Source organism: Carlito syrichta, unplaced genomic scaffold (assembly GCF_000164805.1).
Source record: "Carlito syrichta isolate Samal-C Ts95f unplaced genomic scaffold, Tarsius_syrichta-2.0.1 Scaffold100632, whole genome shotgun sequence".
NCBI lineage: Eukaryota > Metazoa > Chordata > Mammalia > Primates > Tarsiidae > Carlito > Carlito syrichta.
The window spans coordinates 183,101-200,655 of NW_007044728.1; the positions used below are offsets into that span (position 1 = coordinate 183,101).

The 17,555-nt window shown below is 51.3% G+C and overlaps 1 protein-coding gene across 7 annotated transcripts in view; it reads left to right on the forward strand.

Annotated features, from left to right (window-relative positions):
* Positions 1-6: 6 nt before the first annotated feature.
* PQLC1 (PQ loop repeat containing 1) overlaps positions 7-17,555 on the forward strand; it is a 48,182-nt gene continuing 30,633 nt past the window's right edge. For 4 of the 7 annotated variants that reach the window (XR_002482304.1, XM_021715449.1, XM_021715447.1 and 1 more), the window contains exons 1-2: positions 7-169; positions 7,935-8,068. Coding sequence is in view for 4 of the 7 variants with exons in the window: in XM_021715449.1 (XP_021571124.1) it covers positions 39-169; positions 7,935-8,068 (265 nt within the window). In the remaining 3 variants the exon portion in view is untranslated. Of the gene's footprint in view, positions 170-7,932; positions 8,069-17,555 lie in introns of those variants that run through there. The other 3 variants (XM_021715444.1, XM_021715441.1, XM_021715435.1) reach the window with 3 other exon arrangements.

A 17,555-nucleotide genomic window follows, 5' to 3' on the forward strand; every position in this document is an offset into this window, starting at 1 on the left:
CGCTGCACCGGCTGGTCTCCTGGGGGGCGGCCGGGGCCATGGTCTTCGGAGGGGTGGTGCCCTACATCCCGCAGTACAGGGACATCCGGAGGACGCAGAACGCCGAGGGCTTCTCCACCTACGTGTGCCTGGTGCTGCTGGTGGCCAACATCCTGCGGATCCTCTTCTGGTGAGCGGACTTTCCTTCTTGGGCGCTCCACGAGGGCCCTCTCCTTTCGGGGGTGTGCTGAGGCCGGAGTGGGAGCGTCTGCCTCCTGTGGAGCAGCGCTGGGACGGTGGACCTCGCCGCGCAGTGGGAGATGGTGGCTTGGGGCCGAGACTCTCAAACTTCCAGGTTGGCCTCCTCAGGGGTTTCCCTGGGGCCTCCCTGCTGGGCCCTGACCTGGGACCTGGTCCTTCTCTTGGGGATCTGCGTTTATAGAGGCGGGGGGGGGGACGAAAATGATGGAATGAATTAATGAATTAGAGTAGCAGAGGACACCTGCTGTCTCTAGCAGAGGCCTGTCTGGGGAGGGGCTGTTCCTGCTGGCCCTTCTCTCTGTTGTGTGGTTTTTCTTTCTTTTTAAAATAGGAAGTCAAGCTTTCTGGGTAACACTTAAGCAGAAACTATTTTTTCTTGCTTCCCTCAGGCCAGCTTCCTCTTATTATTCTCATTCCCCGAAGAAAATCGAAATTATTCTTAACAGTTGTTGAAACCAGACACAGTGGGGAGGGTGTTTCCAGAGGAAATGAAGAGGTCTCATAGCTGCATTGTACGGCTTGGAAAGTCAGGGACTGTCCTTTCTTCTGGGTGACCCAGACCCCTGCCAGAGCAGATGAGAAGGTGTTTGCTGCTCTGCCTGTGAAGTCAGCCTGGCGGGGGATGCAGGTGGGAGCCTGCAGGGACTCTAGGCTGTGGCTTCCAGAGCTCTGCTTTTGACTTGTTGGTCCTGAGTCATAATGTCTGCTTTTTTACTAATTAGTTTTAAAACTAACCTTACTGAGGTATGACATGTTAAATAAAATGCATGCACTTTAAGTGTTCAGTTTGTGTTTTGATAGATATGTCCCCCTGAGCCCATAAATTCTCCCTATCCCCTTGTGTGCTATCCTCAATCCTGGTCTTGGGCAGCCATTGGTATAGGTGTCACTGTGTGTTAGTTTGGCCTCTGCCTGTTTTTTGTTGTTGTTGTTGTTTTGTTTTGAGTCAGGATCTCACTCTGTTGTCCAGGCTGGAGTACAGTGGCACGATCATGGCTTACCATAGCCTCAACCTTCTGGGCTCAGGTGATCCTTTTGCCTCAGCCTCCAGAGTAGCTGGGACTATAGGCATGTGCCACCATGCCTGGCTAGTACTTTTATTTTTTGCTATGTTGCCCAGGCTGGTCTTGAAGTCCTGGGCTCAAGCAATCCTCCTCCGTCAGCCTCCTAAAGTGCTGGCCACCATGCCTGGCCTGGGGTTTTTAGAAGCTGAGTTAGCATGCTGACTGCCTCTTCTTGGGTGAATTTGTCTCTGAGGTGGGAGGTTTGCTTTCTGCAGCAACTTTGAAGTTTTGTGGGTCTGAGTCCCTTTGCGAGGTTTGTCTCTGCGCCAGGCTGCATCTTCGCGAGGATCACAGGGTGCTCATTCTGGAGAGTCCTTCCTCCTCCTTTCCCTTTGACTGCTGCCGGAAACTGTGGCTGGGGACACGAAAGTAGCACAAATCACGAGTGAGTTTGACCTGAAGCAGGCCTCTACATGTAACCGGGTCTGATGCTGCTGTTTACTTTGAACTCGCAGTGGAGGGGTCATGTTGGCAGGCAGGCTGCCTGCTATGCCTGGCTCACGTGTTTAGGTTGTGGTGAAACATTGCACATATCTTTAGGGTTGTGGAGTCAATTTTCTCCAAAATAGGGGAGGAGGACTGCCTGAGGTTGGATACCATATGGGAAAAAATGTTCCACTTAGAGGTTTTCCCCACCCAGTTTTCTTATAGTTCAAAATTACTAAAAGAAAATACATGTTCTAATGTACATCTAAGCGTCTGGCTTGGAGGAGTCAGAAATTAAGCAGTTTCTGGGTACTGTCTCATCCCTGCCTCTGGATCCAACTGGCATTCGACACAGACATTTGGAGCAAATGTTTCCAGTAAAGACAGTATATGGGGAGTTCACTCCCCACCTTCAGGCTAAGGCCTTTTGCATGACTCCTGAGCTCTTTCCTAGTGGGGCACAGGGCAGCCTCCAGGGAATTCGAGACTTTGTACACTGGTCTCTCTTACAGATTCAACATCCTGAACTGTCCTGGGTCACTCATGACTTCTGGCCACTGGGTGAACACACAGGGCCCCGATTCCCCAGTACATTCCAGAAGACTGGGAGGGTGGACAGAGCAGAGGGCACTGGTCCCTCTGGGTGTGTGTGTGTCTCTCCAGCCTGGGGATGCACCTACCTTGTCCAATGGAAAATTGAGGTACCTTCCAGGACTCTAACCACTGTGCCTTTGCTGTGTCCGCTGGGCCCCATGGTCCTGCTGCGAGAGGGTGATGACCGTGGCCCCTTCTGTTCCTCAGTCTAGAGCTTCCTGTGGCCCCCACTCCTGGTGCCATAGGTCTTTGATTTAACAGGTTGTGAGGGTCTCCCACCTGCCAGACACTGGACAGAGGCCTCAGGGCTTGTGCTTTAGCAGAAGTGATTTGTGGACTGCATCTCACATGAGAGACCCCACCTGTGTGTACACAGACGTGTGCATACACATGCACATAAGTGGCGTTTGGGTTGGAGGTGGAGAAGAGAGAGGCAGGGGCAGGCACCAAGCGAGACAGGAGCTGGGTCCACACCGGTGTTGTGTGGAGTTGGAAGCTCCAGCGCACTGACGTGGTCCTTGGAGGGTCGCTCTGGGTGGGGACTTGGGGCGTGGCATGTGGGGGCCCTGCATCCTGCAGGGACTGATTCGACTGTGCCAGGGATTCTGAAACTTAGGGTCCTCGTGCTTTTGTTTCTTGTAATCCTTATTTTGCAAGACCAGCATTCAGCAGATCATACTCTGTGAAGTGCTGATGTGCAGGATTTGGTGTCTGTGTTGTCAGAAGCCTGGAGAAAGGTGAATGGTGTGCTCGACTGATGTTGCTGTGACTATTAGAGGAGAAGCAGGAGGGGTCAGGTGGGGAGTGGGCAGGTGGGGAGGGGTCAGGCTGTGGCTGGGGTGTCCTTACATGAAAGAAAACACAGTATCAGAGAGGCAGAGACATTCTGCTGCTGAGGGCAATAGCTTTAGTGTCACATGGGGAGTAGGGATGTGACATGCCTGCACTTGAATTGTTCTCTGACTCTGGGATGGGAGAGGCTGATGTGGTGAGGCATCAGGTGGCCTGTGTGATGTGTCTCCCTGGGATAGGCACATGGCACTGTCGCCCGTGGAGCACCTGCTCCAGATGGGGCATCTCAGGGCTGTCATCCGTGGAACACCCCTGGAGAAACTACACCAGATGAGGTGTCTCAGGGCTGTCACCCACAGACCACACTGGGGAACCCATCCAGATGAGGTGTCTCAGGGCTGTCACCCTTGGAACAGCCCTTAAGAATCCACTCCAGATGGGGTGTCTCAGCACTGTCTCTCACAGAGCACCCCTGGAGCACCCGCTCCAGATGGGATGTGTCAGGGTTTCTCCAAGCAGCAGGCTCACACACCTTAGGTCTAGGGGGCTGCCTGTCCCTTGCTGTTAAAAGAGGTGTGTGTACCCAGGTGCTCAGGGCAGGAGGTAAAACAGTGCTCTCGGAAGTCCTTGCCAGCACAGACTCTGATCATTAAAGGGAGAAAACGTTAAGCCAATCTGAGAAGTAAAACACGGCACCTTTGTATTTCAGTTAGTTCTTATTTATTTATTTGGAGTCTGGGTCTGTCTCTGTCACCCAGGCTGCAGTACAGTGGCACGATCATGGCTTACCACAGCCTCGACCTCCTGGGCCCAGATGATCCTTCCACGTCAGCCTCCTAGACAGCTGGGACTAGAGACATGTACTACCAAGCCTAGGCAGCTGGGACTAAAGGCGTGCACTACCACGCCCGGCGAATCTTTTGATTTTTTTGTAGAGATGACGTCTTGCTGTGTCGCCTAGGCTGATCTGGAACTCCTGGACTCAAGTAATTCTCCTGTCTGGGGCTCCCAAAGTGCTGGGGTTATAGGCGTGACCCACCAGGGCTGGCCTCAATTAGCTTTCAAAAATTACTGGTGATGTTGGATTTTGTTTCAATTTATTTTGTCCCTTGTGTGTCTTTTGTGGAAAGCTTTTAAAAATTTTGTGTTTTACTTTGTCTTCATCCTAAAATTGGATAACTATTCACCTCTGCTCCTTCTCACTTCATTTTAAATGGTCTTGGTCTTTACGGTGGCTGTTGTGCATTCTTCTAGGTTTGATTTCTAGTGTGTGACTTAAGGGCAAGCTCAAACCTTGATTTCTTCTGCGTATCATTCTGGCTGTTCATTGTTTCTGCTGAACATTTAAAAACCACAAGTGGCCTTTTGTACATAGGGGCCTAGGTCACTCACGGTGGGCCTCGTCACTGGAGATGAGCTTGTGTGAAGATTCCTGTGGAGTCCCATGAATGACTTATTTTAGGTGCCTATCTTTCCAGGCAGCGGGCTCTGACCGCCTCACCCTAGTGAAGCCTCCACCATCCGCTCACTGTCCTTGCCCTTGATGAGCTGACTGTGCCCAGGGCTAGCGAGGCACCCAGTGGAGAACGGTTCCTGGAAGGGACTGTCTGTGAGCTTGGCCATTGTTCTCCTACAGCTGGGGGGATGGAGGTTTGCAGGTGAAGAGACCAAAGCCTGGGGAAGGTAGGCCGCAGCACTGGGTTGGGGACAGTTCCTGGAAAGGACTGTGAGCTTGGCTGTCGTGTCATCCTCCTGCAGCTGTGGGGGTTGCAGGTGAAGAGACCAAGGGCGGGTCACAGTACCAGGCTGGGAATAGCATGGGCCAGGAGCCAGCCTGTGGGCAGAGTGCCTGAGCCTGTCACACCAGCCTGTGCCTCCGGCCCAGAAAGCCCTGGTCATAGCCACCTCTTCCAGCTGGACATCCTCTTTACCCAGGGCCTGGCCTAGCTAACCTTCCTTCTGCCCTTGGCTTCTTGTCTCTCACCTTGTGTGTTTCTCAGGGGCTTCCCAGAAGCCTTGTGTGTTTCTTATGGGCTCCCGTGAGGCACCAGGACCTCAAGTGACCCTGGGAGACATTTCCGGCCTTGTGGGTTTCTTGTGGGCTCTTGTGAGACAGCAGGACCTCAAGTGACCCTGGGAGACATTTCCTGGGGATGCAGCTAGTCTGCCTGTCTGTGCCTGGGCTGGGCTGCTCTTTCTCTGCCTTCCATCAGTTCCTGAATCTTCATGACCTTGGGCACCACTGTGTCCCTTCTCCAGCTCCCAGAAGACATGAGGTCCTAAGCCTCAGGGACCACGAGAGGCTGTGGCCACTTTTGAGGAGCCATCCTGGCCCCTTCCTCTAGGATAGCCTCTGAGGGTCCATCCTGTCCCTCTTCCCCCAGGAAAGCCTCTGTGAGTCCATCCTGGTCCCCTGTCTCCAGAAGAGCCTCTGAGGATCTGTCCTGTCCCCAGGAGAGCCTCTGTGGATCAGTCCTGTCCCTCTGGAGAGCCTCTGTGGATGTGTCCCCAGGAGAGCCTCTGTGGGTCCATCCTGGTCCCCCGCTCCCAGGAGACCCTCTTAGAATCCGCTCCATCCCTCAGGAGAGCCTCTGTGGCTTTTCCTGGTTGCTAGGAGCCTTGCCTGCAACCTGCGTCCTGTTCTGGAGCATTTCTTCCCTATGGCCCAGGCAAACCTTCCAAAGACATGCCCGTAAGGGCTGAGAGACCAGGCCGTGTCCAGTGTTGTTGTTTACAAATTGTTGGCAGTGCGCATCATTGTGAGTTTTGCGAAAGTTTGTCTTCTTGAGTAATTTTGCAGTAATTTTTTCTTTTCTTTTTTTTTTTTTGAGTTGGAGTCTCACTCCATTTCCCAGGCTGGAGTGCAGTGGCATGTTCTTGGCCATCCCAGTGTCGACCTGATGGTCTCAGACGATCCTTCTGCCTCAGCCTTCCAAGTAGCCAGAACTACAGGCACGCACTACCATGTCTGGCTAATTTTTTGATTTATGTAGAGATGAGGTCTCACCAAGTTGCCCAGGCAGTTCTCAAACCTGTGGGCTCAGGCAATCCTCTCACCTCGGCCTCCCAAAGTGCTGGGATTACAGGCTTGAGCCACCATGCCCGGCCTAGTTTCTTCTTGTGGTGGCCAGGCGGGATGGGATTGGGGACAGCATCTGGGGCTGCTCAGCTACTTCCAGGTAGTGGGGTCCTGGGCTCTGGGGTTCTGCTCCTGCTCTGTGATGATAAGGCGCCCTGCTAGGCGTGTGCCTGTTGGGCAGTGGTTTAGGAGCTTTGGGGGTTGGGACTGGCTCTTGGTGATGTTACCCTGAGGTGGCCTCCATGGACCCTTCAAGATGGCCCAGCTGCAGGAGTGTGGGGCAGGGGGCTGTTGTGGTTGTTGCCCGGTGCCCCAGGTTTGGATAGTGGGGAACTTAGGCAGTTCTGTTGACTAGCAGTTCCAGTTCTGGAAACGCCCTTCAGGCCAGACTCTCTGAGCCTGGTGGTGCTGGGCCCTGCCCTGGAGCTTGCAGGATGGGTCAGACTTGGGTTTTTAACCTCATGTGCCAGCCCAGGGGCCCATGTCCCAACTCTGTGGTGCCCCTGGGGGCCAAAGATGAGACCCCGGGTTCTGCCAGTCACTAGGCTGTGATTCTGCCCTTGTAGCTGAGCTGGTGACAGACTCAACATGAATGAAGGGTCAGCAGGGCGATCTAGGAGCCCTTGGCTGGGAAAGGGCAGGGGCTGGGGAGAAAGGGCGGGGATGGGGGTTGGGGAGGCCTTGTTCAGGGGTCAGGTCTTAGGTTGGGGGTGGAGGGCATGTCCTTAGCTGCCTTGTCATCTTCTTGTGGGTTGGAAGTCCGGTGCTGGCCCTCTGCTGCCCTGCTGATCCTTTGAGCTGCTCTGCCTAGTGGTGTTGCCTCACCCTGGCAGAAAGTGGGGCTGCTGTGATCTAGAGACAGTTTCTAGACTTCTCTATGCAGGAGGGTCTTAGACATCTGGGCCGTGCTGAGGGAGGAGATCTGGGACCCTCGCCTGTACCTGGACCTCGTTGAGGCTTTGTGTTGGGACCAGGGATTCTGGTGAGGGGTCCTGATCAGGCTGTCCAGGGGTCTTGTGCCCTTCCCCCTGAGCCCTATCTCCCATGGTGTCTAGAAACAGAGGCCTCAGTGTCCCAGCCACATGGGTGTTAAGGTCTCTCTGCAGGCTGCTGAGGACCTGGGTGGGAGTGGCGGCTGTGGCCATGTGGGTCTCTCCCCCAACACAGGTCTCTCCCCCTTATGCAGGTCTCTGCCACCACATGGAGATTTCCTCTCCACCTGGGTCTCTTCCTCACACAGGTCTCTCCCTCCATGGGTCTCTCCCTGCACAGGCCTCTCCCCCTAACATGGGTGGGGTCTCCTCTCCGAAGTAGGTCTTTTCCCTCTATGTGGGTCTCTCCCCTGCCATGGGTCTCTTTCCTCAGAGGTCTCTCCCCTCCAACGTGACTGGAGTCTCCCCCCAGTGCAGGTCTCTGTTCCCACAGGCCTCTCCCCCGGACATGGGTGGAGTCTTTCCTCCTTCACAGGTCTGTCCCCACCAACAGGGGCCTCTCCCCCACCCATGAGTCTCTTCTCCCCCAAGAGTCTCTCCTCTACCAATGGTCTCTCCCCCTACGGGTCCCTTCCCAGCATGGGTGGGCTCTCTTCCGCCATGGGTCTCTACTCTTGATGTGAGTGGGTTCTTCCCCCCATACAGGCCTCTTCCCCATGGGTCTCTCCCTGCAGTGCAAGTCTCCCCCCCCCACAGTATCTCCCCCCATGGGCCTCTCCCCTTGACATGGGTGGGCTCTCTCCCCAGGTTCGGGAGGCACTTTGAGGCCCCGCTGTTGTGGCAGAGCGTGGTCATGATCCTCACCATGCTGCTGATGCTGCGGCTCTGCACCCAGGTCCGTGTAGCCAACGAGCTCAACATGAAGCGCCGCAGCTTTGCAGGTAGGTGACGAGCAATGTCTGCAGATGGCCCCGCTGTGTCCACAGGCAGCCTTGCTTGCGTCCACTTGGTGATGTGTGAAAGCCGCTTTCACCTGTCTAAGCAGCTTCCATCTCCCCAGGGGTTCTGACATCTGTCTGGCAGAGGGTTCTGTGTGTCCAGTGGCCTTGATTAGAGGTGGATGGCATGAAGGACTCCAGACAGCAGGTCCACGCCGGCTAGCGGGGCTCGACTGATCTTCAGAGTACCTCCTGGCTGTGAATAGTGTCACGTGCAGGTTCTGTGCCAGGGGAGGAGGTGCGTGTCTGTCTGTCCTGTGCCTGAGACGTGGTTTTATTTCTTAGTGTGTGGCTGGAACATAAACACTTTCCATGTGACCATCACCCATGACTGGTTAACTGGGTCTTTCTCATGTGCCTGTGGATTGGCACCCTGATTGTTCTCACGGATCTGGTTGACTCCCTTGTCTGGAGTGCATGTGTAGGGTCTGCATGCTCTCCAGTGTTGTAATCTGGGTGGGACCAATCACACGCTTAGCACATGCCACTCCTTAACTTTGACGGCTCAGGAAATACAACCTACTTCTTCTGTTTTTGCCTTTTGCAGTTTCTTCTAATCTGACCTGTGTTTGAACATGAAGGAGAATAAAGCCTTCCTTTTTTTTCCTTCTAATTACTGAAACTAAAACAGCTCTAACTATGGTTTTGTCTGTGTGTGAGAGAGAGAGAGAGAGAGATTGAGAGATTAACTTCAGCTGTTACTTAGAGAGGTAGTTTCCCCAGAGTTTGGTTTGAAATCTTGCAGGGAGTTGATGCCCCTGTGTTTTTATTCCTAATCACTATTTTATTCTCATTTGAAAGCCTCCACCTTCCTTTTCTGTCTGCTTCTGCTTTTAGAGTGAAATGAATGTGTGCTGATTTCAGTCTGCAGAAACTAGGCCAACCTCCAACTCTGGACCAGTTAGCGTATTTTAAACAAAAAGGTGTCCACTAATACCTGTTTTCTAGTATGCTTTTGTTCTTCTGTATTAATGCCATTTCTCCTCCTCTGCATGTCTTTCCTCTTCCTTCCTGTTGTGATTTGGTTTGAAATTACATCAGCCATGGTGCAGATTACACCGCCTAGCTTGCCTAGAAAGCAGGATCTTTAAAGCCAGGATTCCGCACTAGGGAGAGAGCTATGGTCTCATGTTTCTGCTGAGGTAACGTGGGCTTTTTCTGGTGGGGCTTCTGCCCTTTTTCCCAGTCATGCTGCTTCCTTGTGGCATGACCTGTGCCCCTTTGAACCTCAGCATTTACCTTGAACAGAGCTTCACGCCTGGCTGCTGTTGTTGCTGTGGCAGGGACTAAAGGCTGAGAGCTGATTTGTGCCCACAAGACCAACCGGGTCTTGTGGTGTTTCTGCTGACCTTGGGCTCTGAATATGAGACTGGGCTCTCTGGTCTTGTTTGAAGCAGCAGAGGCCCTGATGGAAAGTGCTAGAGATGGCAGGAGGTGACCGTCTAGGCAGCACAGTGACTTAGCATTCAGCATTGATGTGATGTGGCTGAGATACAGGATGCCTTCAAGACCTGGCATCACACAGTCGCCTCCTGTTGGAGTTTTACTGCAGGTGCAGGTGTAGGTGAGGGGGCAGGAGGCCCTAGGTATAAGCTTCTCCCAGCAGCCACCCATCAGAGGAGAGTTTGTTTGGTTTGGTTTTTTTGAGTCGGAGTCTCACTGTTGCCCAGGCTGGAGTGCAGTGGCATGCTCACAGACACTGCAGCCTCAACCTGCTGGGCTCAGGCGATCCTTCTGCCTCAGCCTTCCAAGCAGCTGGAACTATAGGCATGCCCCACCACGCCCGGCTCAGAGAAGCGTTTGAGATGAGTGGAACAGTGGGTTCCTAATGTTCTGTATAAATTCTTCCAAAAGATACTTCTATTCTGGTTAACCAAGAGTGAGCTAACATAGTGAATCCCAGTTTCCAGCGTGAGGGCTGGAATCTAAATTTGAAACAAGTGCCACCTGTGATGGAAAGAATAATGGCCCCCAAAGATGTTCACAGTCTGATCCCAAGAACCTATGATCCATCATCTGCTGGCAGAGGGGCTCTGCAGATGTGCTTATGGTTGGTGTCTGTGAGATGGGATCTTGTCCTGGATCCCTGGATGGGTCTAGTCTAATCACAGAGGGTCCTCAAAAGTGACAAGGAAAGCAGAAGAATCTGCCAGAGGGACTTGCTCTAGGAGGCCTTGGCTGTTTGTTGCCAGTTCTGAGGATGTGGAAGGGGCCCGTGCTGGGCTGTGGCCTCCAGAAGTTGGATGGTTGTCTCTACAGAGAGGAAAGACACTGAACCTGCTCCTGCAGCCACAGGAAACTGAGTTCTGTCAGCAGTTTGTGTGAGCGAGAAATGCTGCCTTGATTTTAGTACATATCAGACTTCTGGCCTCCAGAACTAAGATGATCAGTGTGTATTTTGGCCATCATGGGTGTGTAACTTATCACAGCAGCCACAGGAAGTAGATGTATCCCTTTTCCAAAAGGTCAAGAGTGTTTGGGAAGTAGGTGACCTGAAGGCTGGGCTCCTCAGGGTACCCGAGGATGCTGTGACCTCTCCAGCATCTTTGTAAAGGTGTAGCCTTGGATGTGGCAGGGCTCCTGGGGTCAGTCATGCGCCCTGTGCCCAGGCCCTGTCCAGCCCTTGCTCTATTGGAGGGACTGTGACACCCTTGGGACCCCTGGATGCCCTGGTGGGCCCCACACAATCTCAGGTGGAGAATCCACTCCTCTCTTCTGTGGAGGAGGGGACTGTGGGATAATAAAACCCAGAAAGTTCAGGTTTAAAGTCTGGTTTCAGCTGATGGCTGCAGAGATGTGCAGTTGGTGCAACGTGGCCCTGTTATGGGTTGATGTGGCCACCTCATCTTCCTGCAAGTGGCTCCACTTCCCCAAGAAGGTTGTCAGCTCTGAGTGTCACCCCAAGAACAAGGACGCCCAAAGATGGCACCCTGGGCCTGGGGAGGCACAATTCCTGGCAAACTGATAGAGAGTGTGGAAATAATTTATGAAAAACTTTTGAACAACCATATGTCATTGTTCTTGTAGAATAGTCAGATGGCCTAGAAAAAAAGCTTAACTGCCTTCTAGTTATCATTTGTAGGGATTTTTAATTTAAAGTTTGCCAATTTAGTTTGAAAGTTAAGATGAAAGAAACATACATGGCATTTAGAAGGAGCAGGTTACTTAAAAAATTAGATAGGTACTGTGTTGTCTGATCATAAAGAACAGTATATGCTCATTATAGACATTTTAGGGAAGACAGGAATATAAAGTAAAAGTAAAATAGCTTTCTACCCCACCTGCTAGTGGTGACTGCTTTGAGCATTTTGGTACACTTTCTAGGTTTTTTCCTTGTAATTTCTAAGTTTTATTTTTTCTTATTTTATTTGTGTGGTTTTCTTTTTGAGATAGTATCTTGCTCTATCACCCAGGCTGGAGTGCAGTGGCGTGATCATAGCTCACTACAGTCTCAAACTCCTGTTCTCAAGTGATCCTCTTTCCTCAGCCTCCCAAGTAGCTTGGATTACAGGCACCACCACCATGCCCAGCCCTGTTTTCTTTCTTTTGCCCAGGCTGGAGTGCAGTGGCATGATCATGGTTAACTGCAGCCTCAAACTCCTGGGCTCAAGAGATCCTCCTGCCTTGGCTTCCCATAGTGTTGTGATTATAGGCACGAGCCACTGCCCCGTCTCCTTTTTCCTTTATCAGTCTCCTTTCACAAAATTGGTGTAATTTTCAAAATTATGATTACATTAAAAAAAATTCATTCCACTGAGACGTGTTCTCATGCCCTTGCTTGTGAGGGCAGTGTTGGGGTTACTTGCTGGAGGGTGATGGCCCGCAGGCCCATGAGAGCCCAGCCTCCAGGACTGTCAAAGCTTCCTGCTGTGCTGCAGGCTAGCCGTCAGTTGGGGTGAGTGCATGCCCATTTTGTGAGCTGGTTTTTCCTTTTACCTCTCACTTTCTATGGAGAATGTCCAGCATTTATGAAGGGGGGCACATGTGAATTCCTGAGAGTGATGAACCCACCACCCACACTTCCCCAAGTCCCTCTCTGTCCCCTCCTGCAGTTTTGGAAGCAAATCCCAGACATAATTCTAATTGTATGTAGCTCAAAACGTATCTTTAAACTAGATACTTTAAACTAGGTAAATTAGGACTTAAGACACAACTATAATACTCTGTCACCTATTACAAATGACTAATTCCTTATCAAACACCTGATTTGCGTGCCCACTGCATTTTCTAACATTTTGACTACTGTGTTTCTGTGAATCAGGGTCCAGGTACCGGCCCACTATGCTGGTTAATAGGTCTTTAGTTAGTTATTTTTGGTTGATGTGTCTTATAAGTAATTGACCCTTTTTAGATCTAAGTCTCCTTAGCTCCTGTCTCCTGTGTTGTCTGTTGTTGAAGCTGTGGCCTGCCTGGGTGCCTGCAACTTGAAGCCCTGTGCCACATGGTATGTTAGAAAGGTGGCTCTTGGCCTGTGCTGGAACTGTGGACCAGGTCTACCTGTAACAGGATTTCTAGGGGATTCTTCTGCGGGTTAGGACTCCAGGAACCCTGCCATGAGATGATGTCCCAGTGTGCCTGGGATATGGACAAGGGTGAGGATTTTGTCCCTGAAGAACACTTTAAGAAGATAGTTGGATCCAGATGCCTGATGGGGCGCAGGTTTGGTTCTTTCTGAGGGCTGAGCTGTCTTCCATCGGGAGGTACGACTGGTCACTGGGGGCTGCACATAGGTCTTGAACGCATCAGGGGCTTTCTCAAGAGACTTCCCCACACCCGCCCCTCAGCTCTCCTCTGTGGAATTTATAAAGGAAAGGCAGGTCACGGGGCAAGGCTGTCTCTTCAGCAGTTTTCAGAATTTGTTTCCTAGTACCATGTGACGATGGCCACGTGTGTTTTTACGTGATTCTGGATGTATGGATTTATGCGTATCTGGTGCATTTGGCTCGACTGTCAGAATTATACTCACTGAGGATACAGTCCTTCCACTCTGGCTATTCGCTGTCTTGGGTTCTGCTGAGCCCTTCTGACCCAGCTCAAGGGTCTCAGGTCCAGTCCTGGATTCATGTAACAGATGCTCTGTGTCACAGCTGTGTCTCCTTGCTAGACCTGCCATCAGTCATTTTTCCAGGGAGCTCTGGTGCCTGGGCACAGGTGGTGGCTGGAGACCACAGCTTGGGTCTCAGTGGGATGGATGATTGTTTTTTTTGCCTTTTGGGTGGACAGAGCTTATGGGAATGTTTTTAGTGAGGTGACGCATGATTCTTCCCGTTCAACTTTAGGCCTAGAGGCTTGACCCAGTGGCTCCAGCCTGAGCGCCTCCAGCCTGAGCTCTGGCCTCCTTCTACCCTGTGCTAATGCCATTTCTCAAGGACCCCAAGAATAATGGGGTATTGCATTCTTGTACCTCACCTTAGCCTGCTCTGCTCATGATAGTCCAAGAGACACAATGCCAGCACCACCCTCTGGTCCAATGAAAATGGTTGTTTTGTGGGGGGTGGGTTTCTGAGCCCAGGATCGACGTTCTTAGGGCACATTTCCACTCAGAGGAGGGACAGGACATGCATGTTAAGGCCACTGGGAGCCATGCCTCTCCATGGGCACCCCACGAACTTGTTTCATTTTCTTTGAACTTTCTTTTTGCTTTTTAAAATTTTTTTAATTATGTGTTTTGTCTTTTAATTTCCCTTGAGAAATAGTTGTCTGTGGCTCATAGGTCGGTGGTCGAATTTATGTGACATTTGCCCCAGATCTTGACAGACAAGTCCCGGGAGGGGCGGCTGAGGGGGACGGTGTAGAGTGGAGTCGCTGATAAGTCAAGGGTTTCTTCTTGGGTGATGAATGTTCCAAAGTGGTAGTGATCGCACAGCTGTGATTGACTAAGACCATTGCACATCAGGAGGCGACTGGCACGCAGCTATATCAGGAGAGCTGTGGCACATGTTGTATGGAGGTTAGTGCATCTTGCCTACATTTAATAGGGTTTATTGACATCCTGTACATCACGTTGAGCGTGCCCTTATCCATCCTGCATGCCGCCCTTCTTGAGTTCTGTCTGGGCCATGGGATCATCTCTTCCCTGGCCCCAGGCAGACATGATCCCCCTGTCCCCATTCCCCTCTTCCCTAGTCCCAGGCAGCCATGTCCTCCCTGTCTCCATTTCCCTCTTCCCTGGCCCCGGGCAACCACGTCCCTCTGTTCTTGTTCCCCTCTTCCCTGGCTTTGGGCAGCCATGTCCCACTTGTCACCATCCCCCTCTTCCCTAGTCCCAGACAAGCCATGTCCCCTCTGTCTCCATTCCCTCTTCCTTGGCCTCGGGCAGCCATATCCTCCTGATATCTGTCCCTGTTTTCCCTGTCCTGGGCAACCATGCTTCCCTGTCCCCATCTCCCTCTTCCCTGGTCCCAGGCAGCCACGTCCTCCCCGTCCTCATTTCCCTCTTTCCTGGTCCCAGGCAGTCATGTCCCTCCTATCCCCATCTCCCTATCCCCATCCCCTTCTTCCTTGTCCTAGGTAGTCATGTCTCCCCTGTCCTTGTCCTCCCTGTTCCCGTCCCCCTCTTCCATGGTCCCAGGCAGCCACATCTCCCTGTCCCTGTCATCCCTGTACCACCCACACATGCTGCACCAGTGGGGATCTCCCAAGGCAGGTCTTTCTTCACATGCCCACAGCAGTAGTCCCCAGCAGTGACATGAACCAGAAGCTTGGAGGGCAGGTGATGGCCTCCATCTTCTAGGTGGCTTCCTTTCTGTTGATCGCAGGAATGCAACTCACCTCTCTTTTGTTCTTGTCTCTGTAGTCACTCTGCAAGTCACCCCAACACGTAGGACTTGGAGAATGTTTATTTTGTATTTTGCAAAATGTATTTGGTTTGCCTTTTGGTTGAGCTTGGCAGGGACAGCTGGTCTCTGCTGTCCTTGGTGGCAGCTTGGGAGGCTAAAAGCTGGGAGTCGACTCTGAAGCTCATTCACTTGCCTGCATGAGTGTGTCCTCTCTGTCTCTGTCTCTCTGCCCTTCTGTCTCTTTTTCTCATTCTTTCCCTCTCATTCACTGACTTACTAGCCATTAGCCAGGTCCTCGGCCAGACTTTCTGCTGGGACCCCCACTGTGGCCTCCCCACTTGGCCTCTCTACATGGCCTCCCCATGTAGCCTGGGTTTCTTTACAACATGGCGCCAGGTCCCAAATGTAAACTTCCTGTGAGAGAAGCAGGCAGAGGCTACATATTTTTTTATCACCCAACCTTGGAAATCAGAGTGTTGCTTCTGCAGTTGGAGCAATCACCAAACCCACTGCAATCAAGGAGACAAACACTCCTCATGATGGGAGTGTTGTGGTTCTCAGGAAAACGGAAATGTTGCTGGGCTGCTTTTGGACTGGAGCACATGTTGTACAGATTTGTGGAAATGTGTGATTATTGCAGACATGCCTCAGTGGTCTTTCAGCTCCAGAACTCTCTCTTCCAGTCAGTCCTGCGCTAATGTGGATTTAGCCACATGCCATCCAAGGCTGGAGCACAAGAGTCACAGGTGATGTGGCTCTGAGCCATGCCTCCTTCTCAGAGTGTTGCTTCCCGCCACCCAGCAACTCCACAACCATGGGTGCTCGCACATCTGGGCCCTCACCTCAGCCATGCCTGCATTGAGTGTCTTCAGGTATGCAGCAGTGTCCTGCTTGTCAGTGTCACATGGTCAAGCCTGGATGGGAGCAAGACACAAAGTACATTTTTGTACTACTGAGCCGTTCCACCTCAGTAGTCCCCTTTCCTACATCCTCCCACCGTTCCTCCCTTATGGATCTTGGACCTCAGAAGAGGTGCCAATGGATCCTGAAATTGGTCAAGTCCAAGCAATGGAAGGGAAGAACTGGAAACCCAGCAACCCTGGGTGGTGGGAACCCGTGATCCAGGAGGTGGTGCCAGGGGAGGAGGGCAAAGGGAGGAGACTGCATATTCTGGGACGTGTTGGTTGGTAAACCCTCACATTTGGTGGCTGCTCTGTCCTGTGAGTAGAGCAGTACCCTGAGTCCGTGGCAGAGGGCAGAGGTCGTCTGGTATTTGTTTTTAGCTGTTTACTTGTAAAAGTTGTCGTTTATATTGCCCAGAGCAGGCGACACATGACCTTTGATCTCACCTCTGCTTTCTGATCCCAGGACTCCTCTGAGTCTCTTATATTTCAGCCACCTTCAATCCCAAAGCCCACGAAGCTTTGAGAGACCTCTGGAACATGATCTGTCTTCCAAGGCAACACAGAGTCTTTGTCCCAGTGCAGCGCAGAGTAGAGGGGGATCCAACCTGTTGTTCTGGGTGCTGGTGCTGGGCTTGGTGGGTGTCCAGTCCTGGAGAATGTGCTGGTCTTTTGGGAGTGCCCTGTTTGGGCATGCTCCTCACTGAGTGTCCATGTCGCATTGTCTCTGTACAGTGTGCATATCAAATTCACCAGCTGTCCTTTTCCTTGAGTGTACTCCGAAAACAACTTGGTCAAGAAATCTCCTGAAAGTTTTGACTCTGGGACAACTATGAGGGGGGAACTGAAAAAAAAACCTAGAATTATATTTTAGAGGGTAGGCCTCTTGTAATATAGGCTTCCCGTGCTAGGTGAATGTCTTAGGAATCCATCAGCATCAGTGTACCAGCAAGTATTGTTGTGAGAGGCTGCATTCAACTTCAGTGAATTTTTCTTGGAGATTCTTTCAATGCATTTGCCCATTTCATGATGGGTGATTTACACAAACAATGTGTGACAGTAAAATTTTGTGTTCTGTTGGGGAAAAATGCAGTGGAAATGGTTGTTATGCTACAGACAGCTTACAAAGGCCTGCTCTGAGTAAAACACACGTTTACAAATGGTTTTCCTGTTTTAAACAAGAAGAAATGTCAATTGACCATCAACTTTGTTCTGGGTGTCCCTTGAACAACTGAACTTTAAAAATGTGGTAAGAATTTGTCATTCCATCTTGGAAGACCGCTGTTGGACTGCTTATTCGGGTATGGAGTTCCTATCAGCGAATTTTATCTGAAGATTTGGGCATGAAGCAAGTTTCAGCAAAATTTGTGCCTCACTTGCTCACGCCTGAACAAAGAGACAATCGCTTGGCTGCATGCTGTGCTTTAAAGGAACAGTTGGAGACTGACCTGACTTTCTTTTCAAAGTCATAAGCAAAGATGAATCTTGGTGCTACAGTTACAACCCCAAAATGAAACAGCAGTCTAGCCAGTGGAAAACTGCCACCTCCTCATGACCCAGAAAAGCATGGCAAGTGAAGTCAAATGTGAAAACAATGATCATTTGTTTTTGATATGAGAGAGATTGTGCACTCAGAATTTGTTCCTCCAGATCAAATGATCAACCAGTTTTTATCTGGAATTTTTGAGAAGGTTGCATCACAATTTCTGGAAGAAATGTCCTGAGTTGTGGCAAACAGGTGATTGGTTC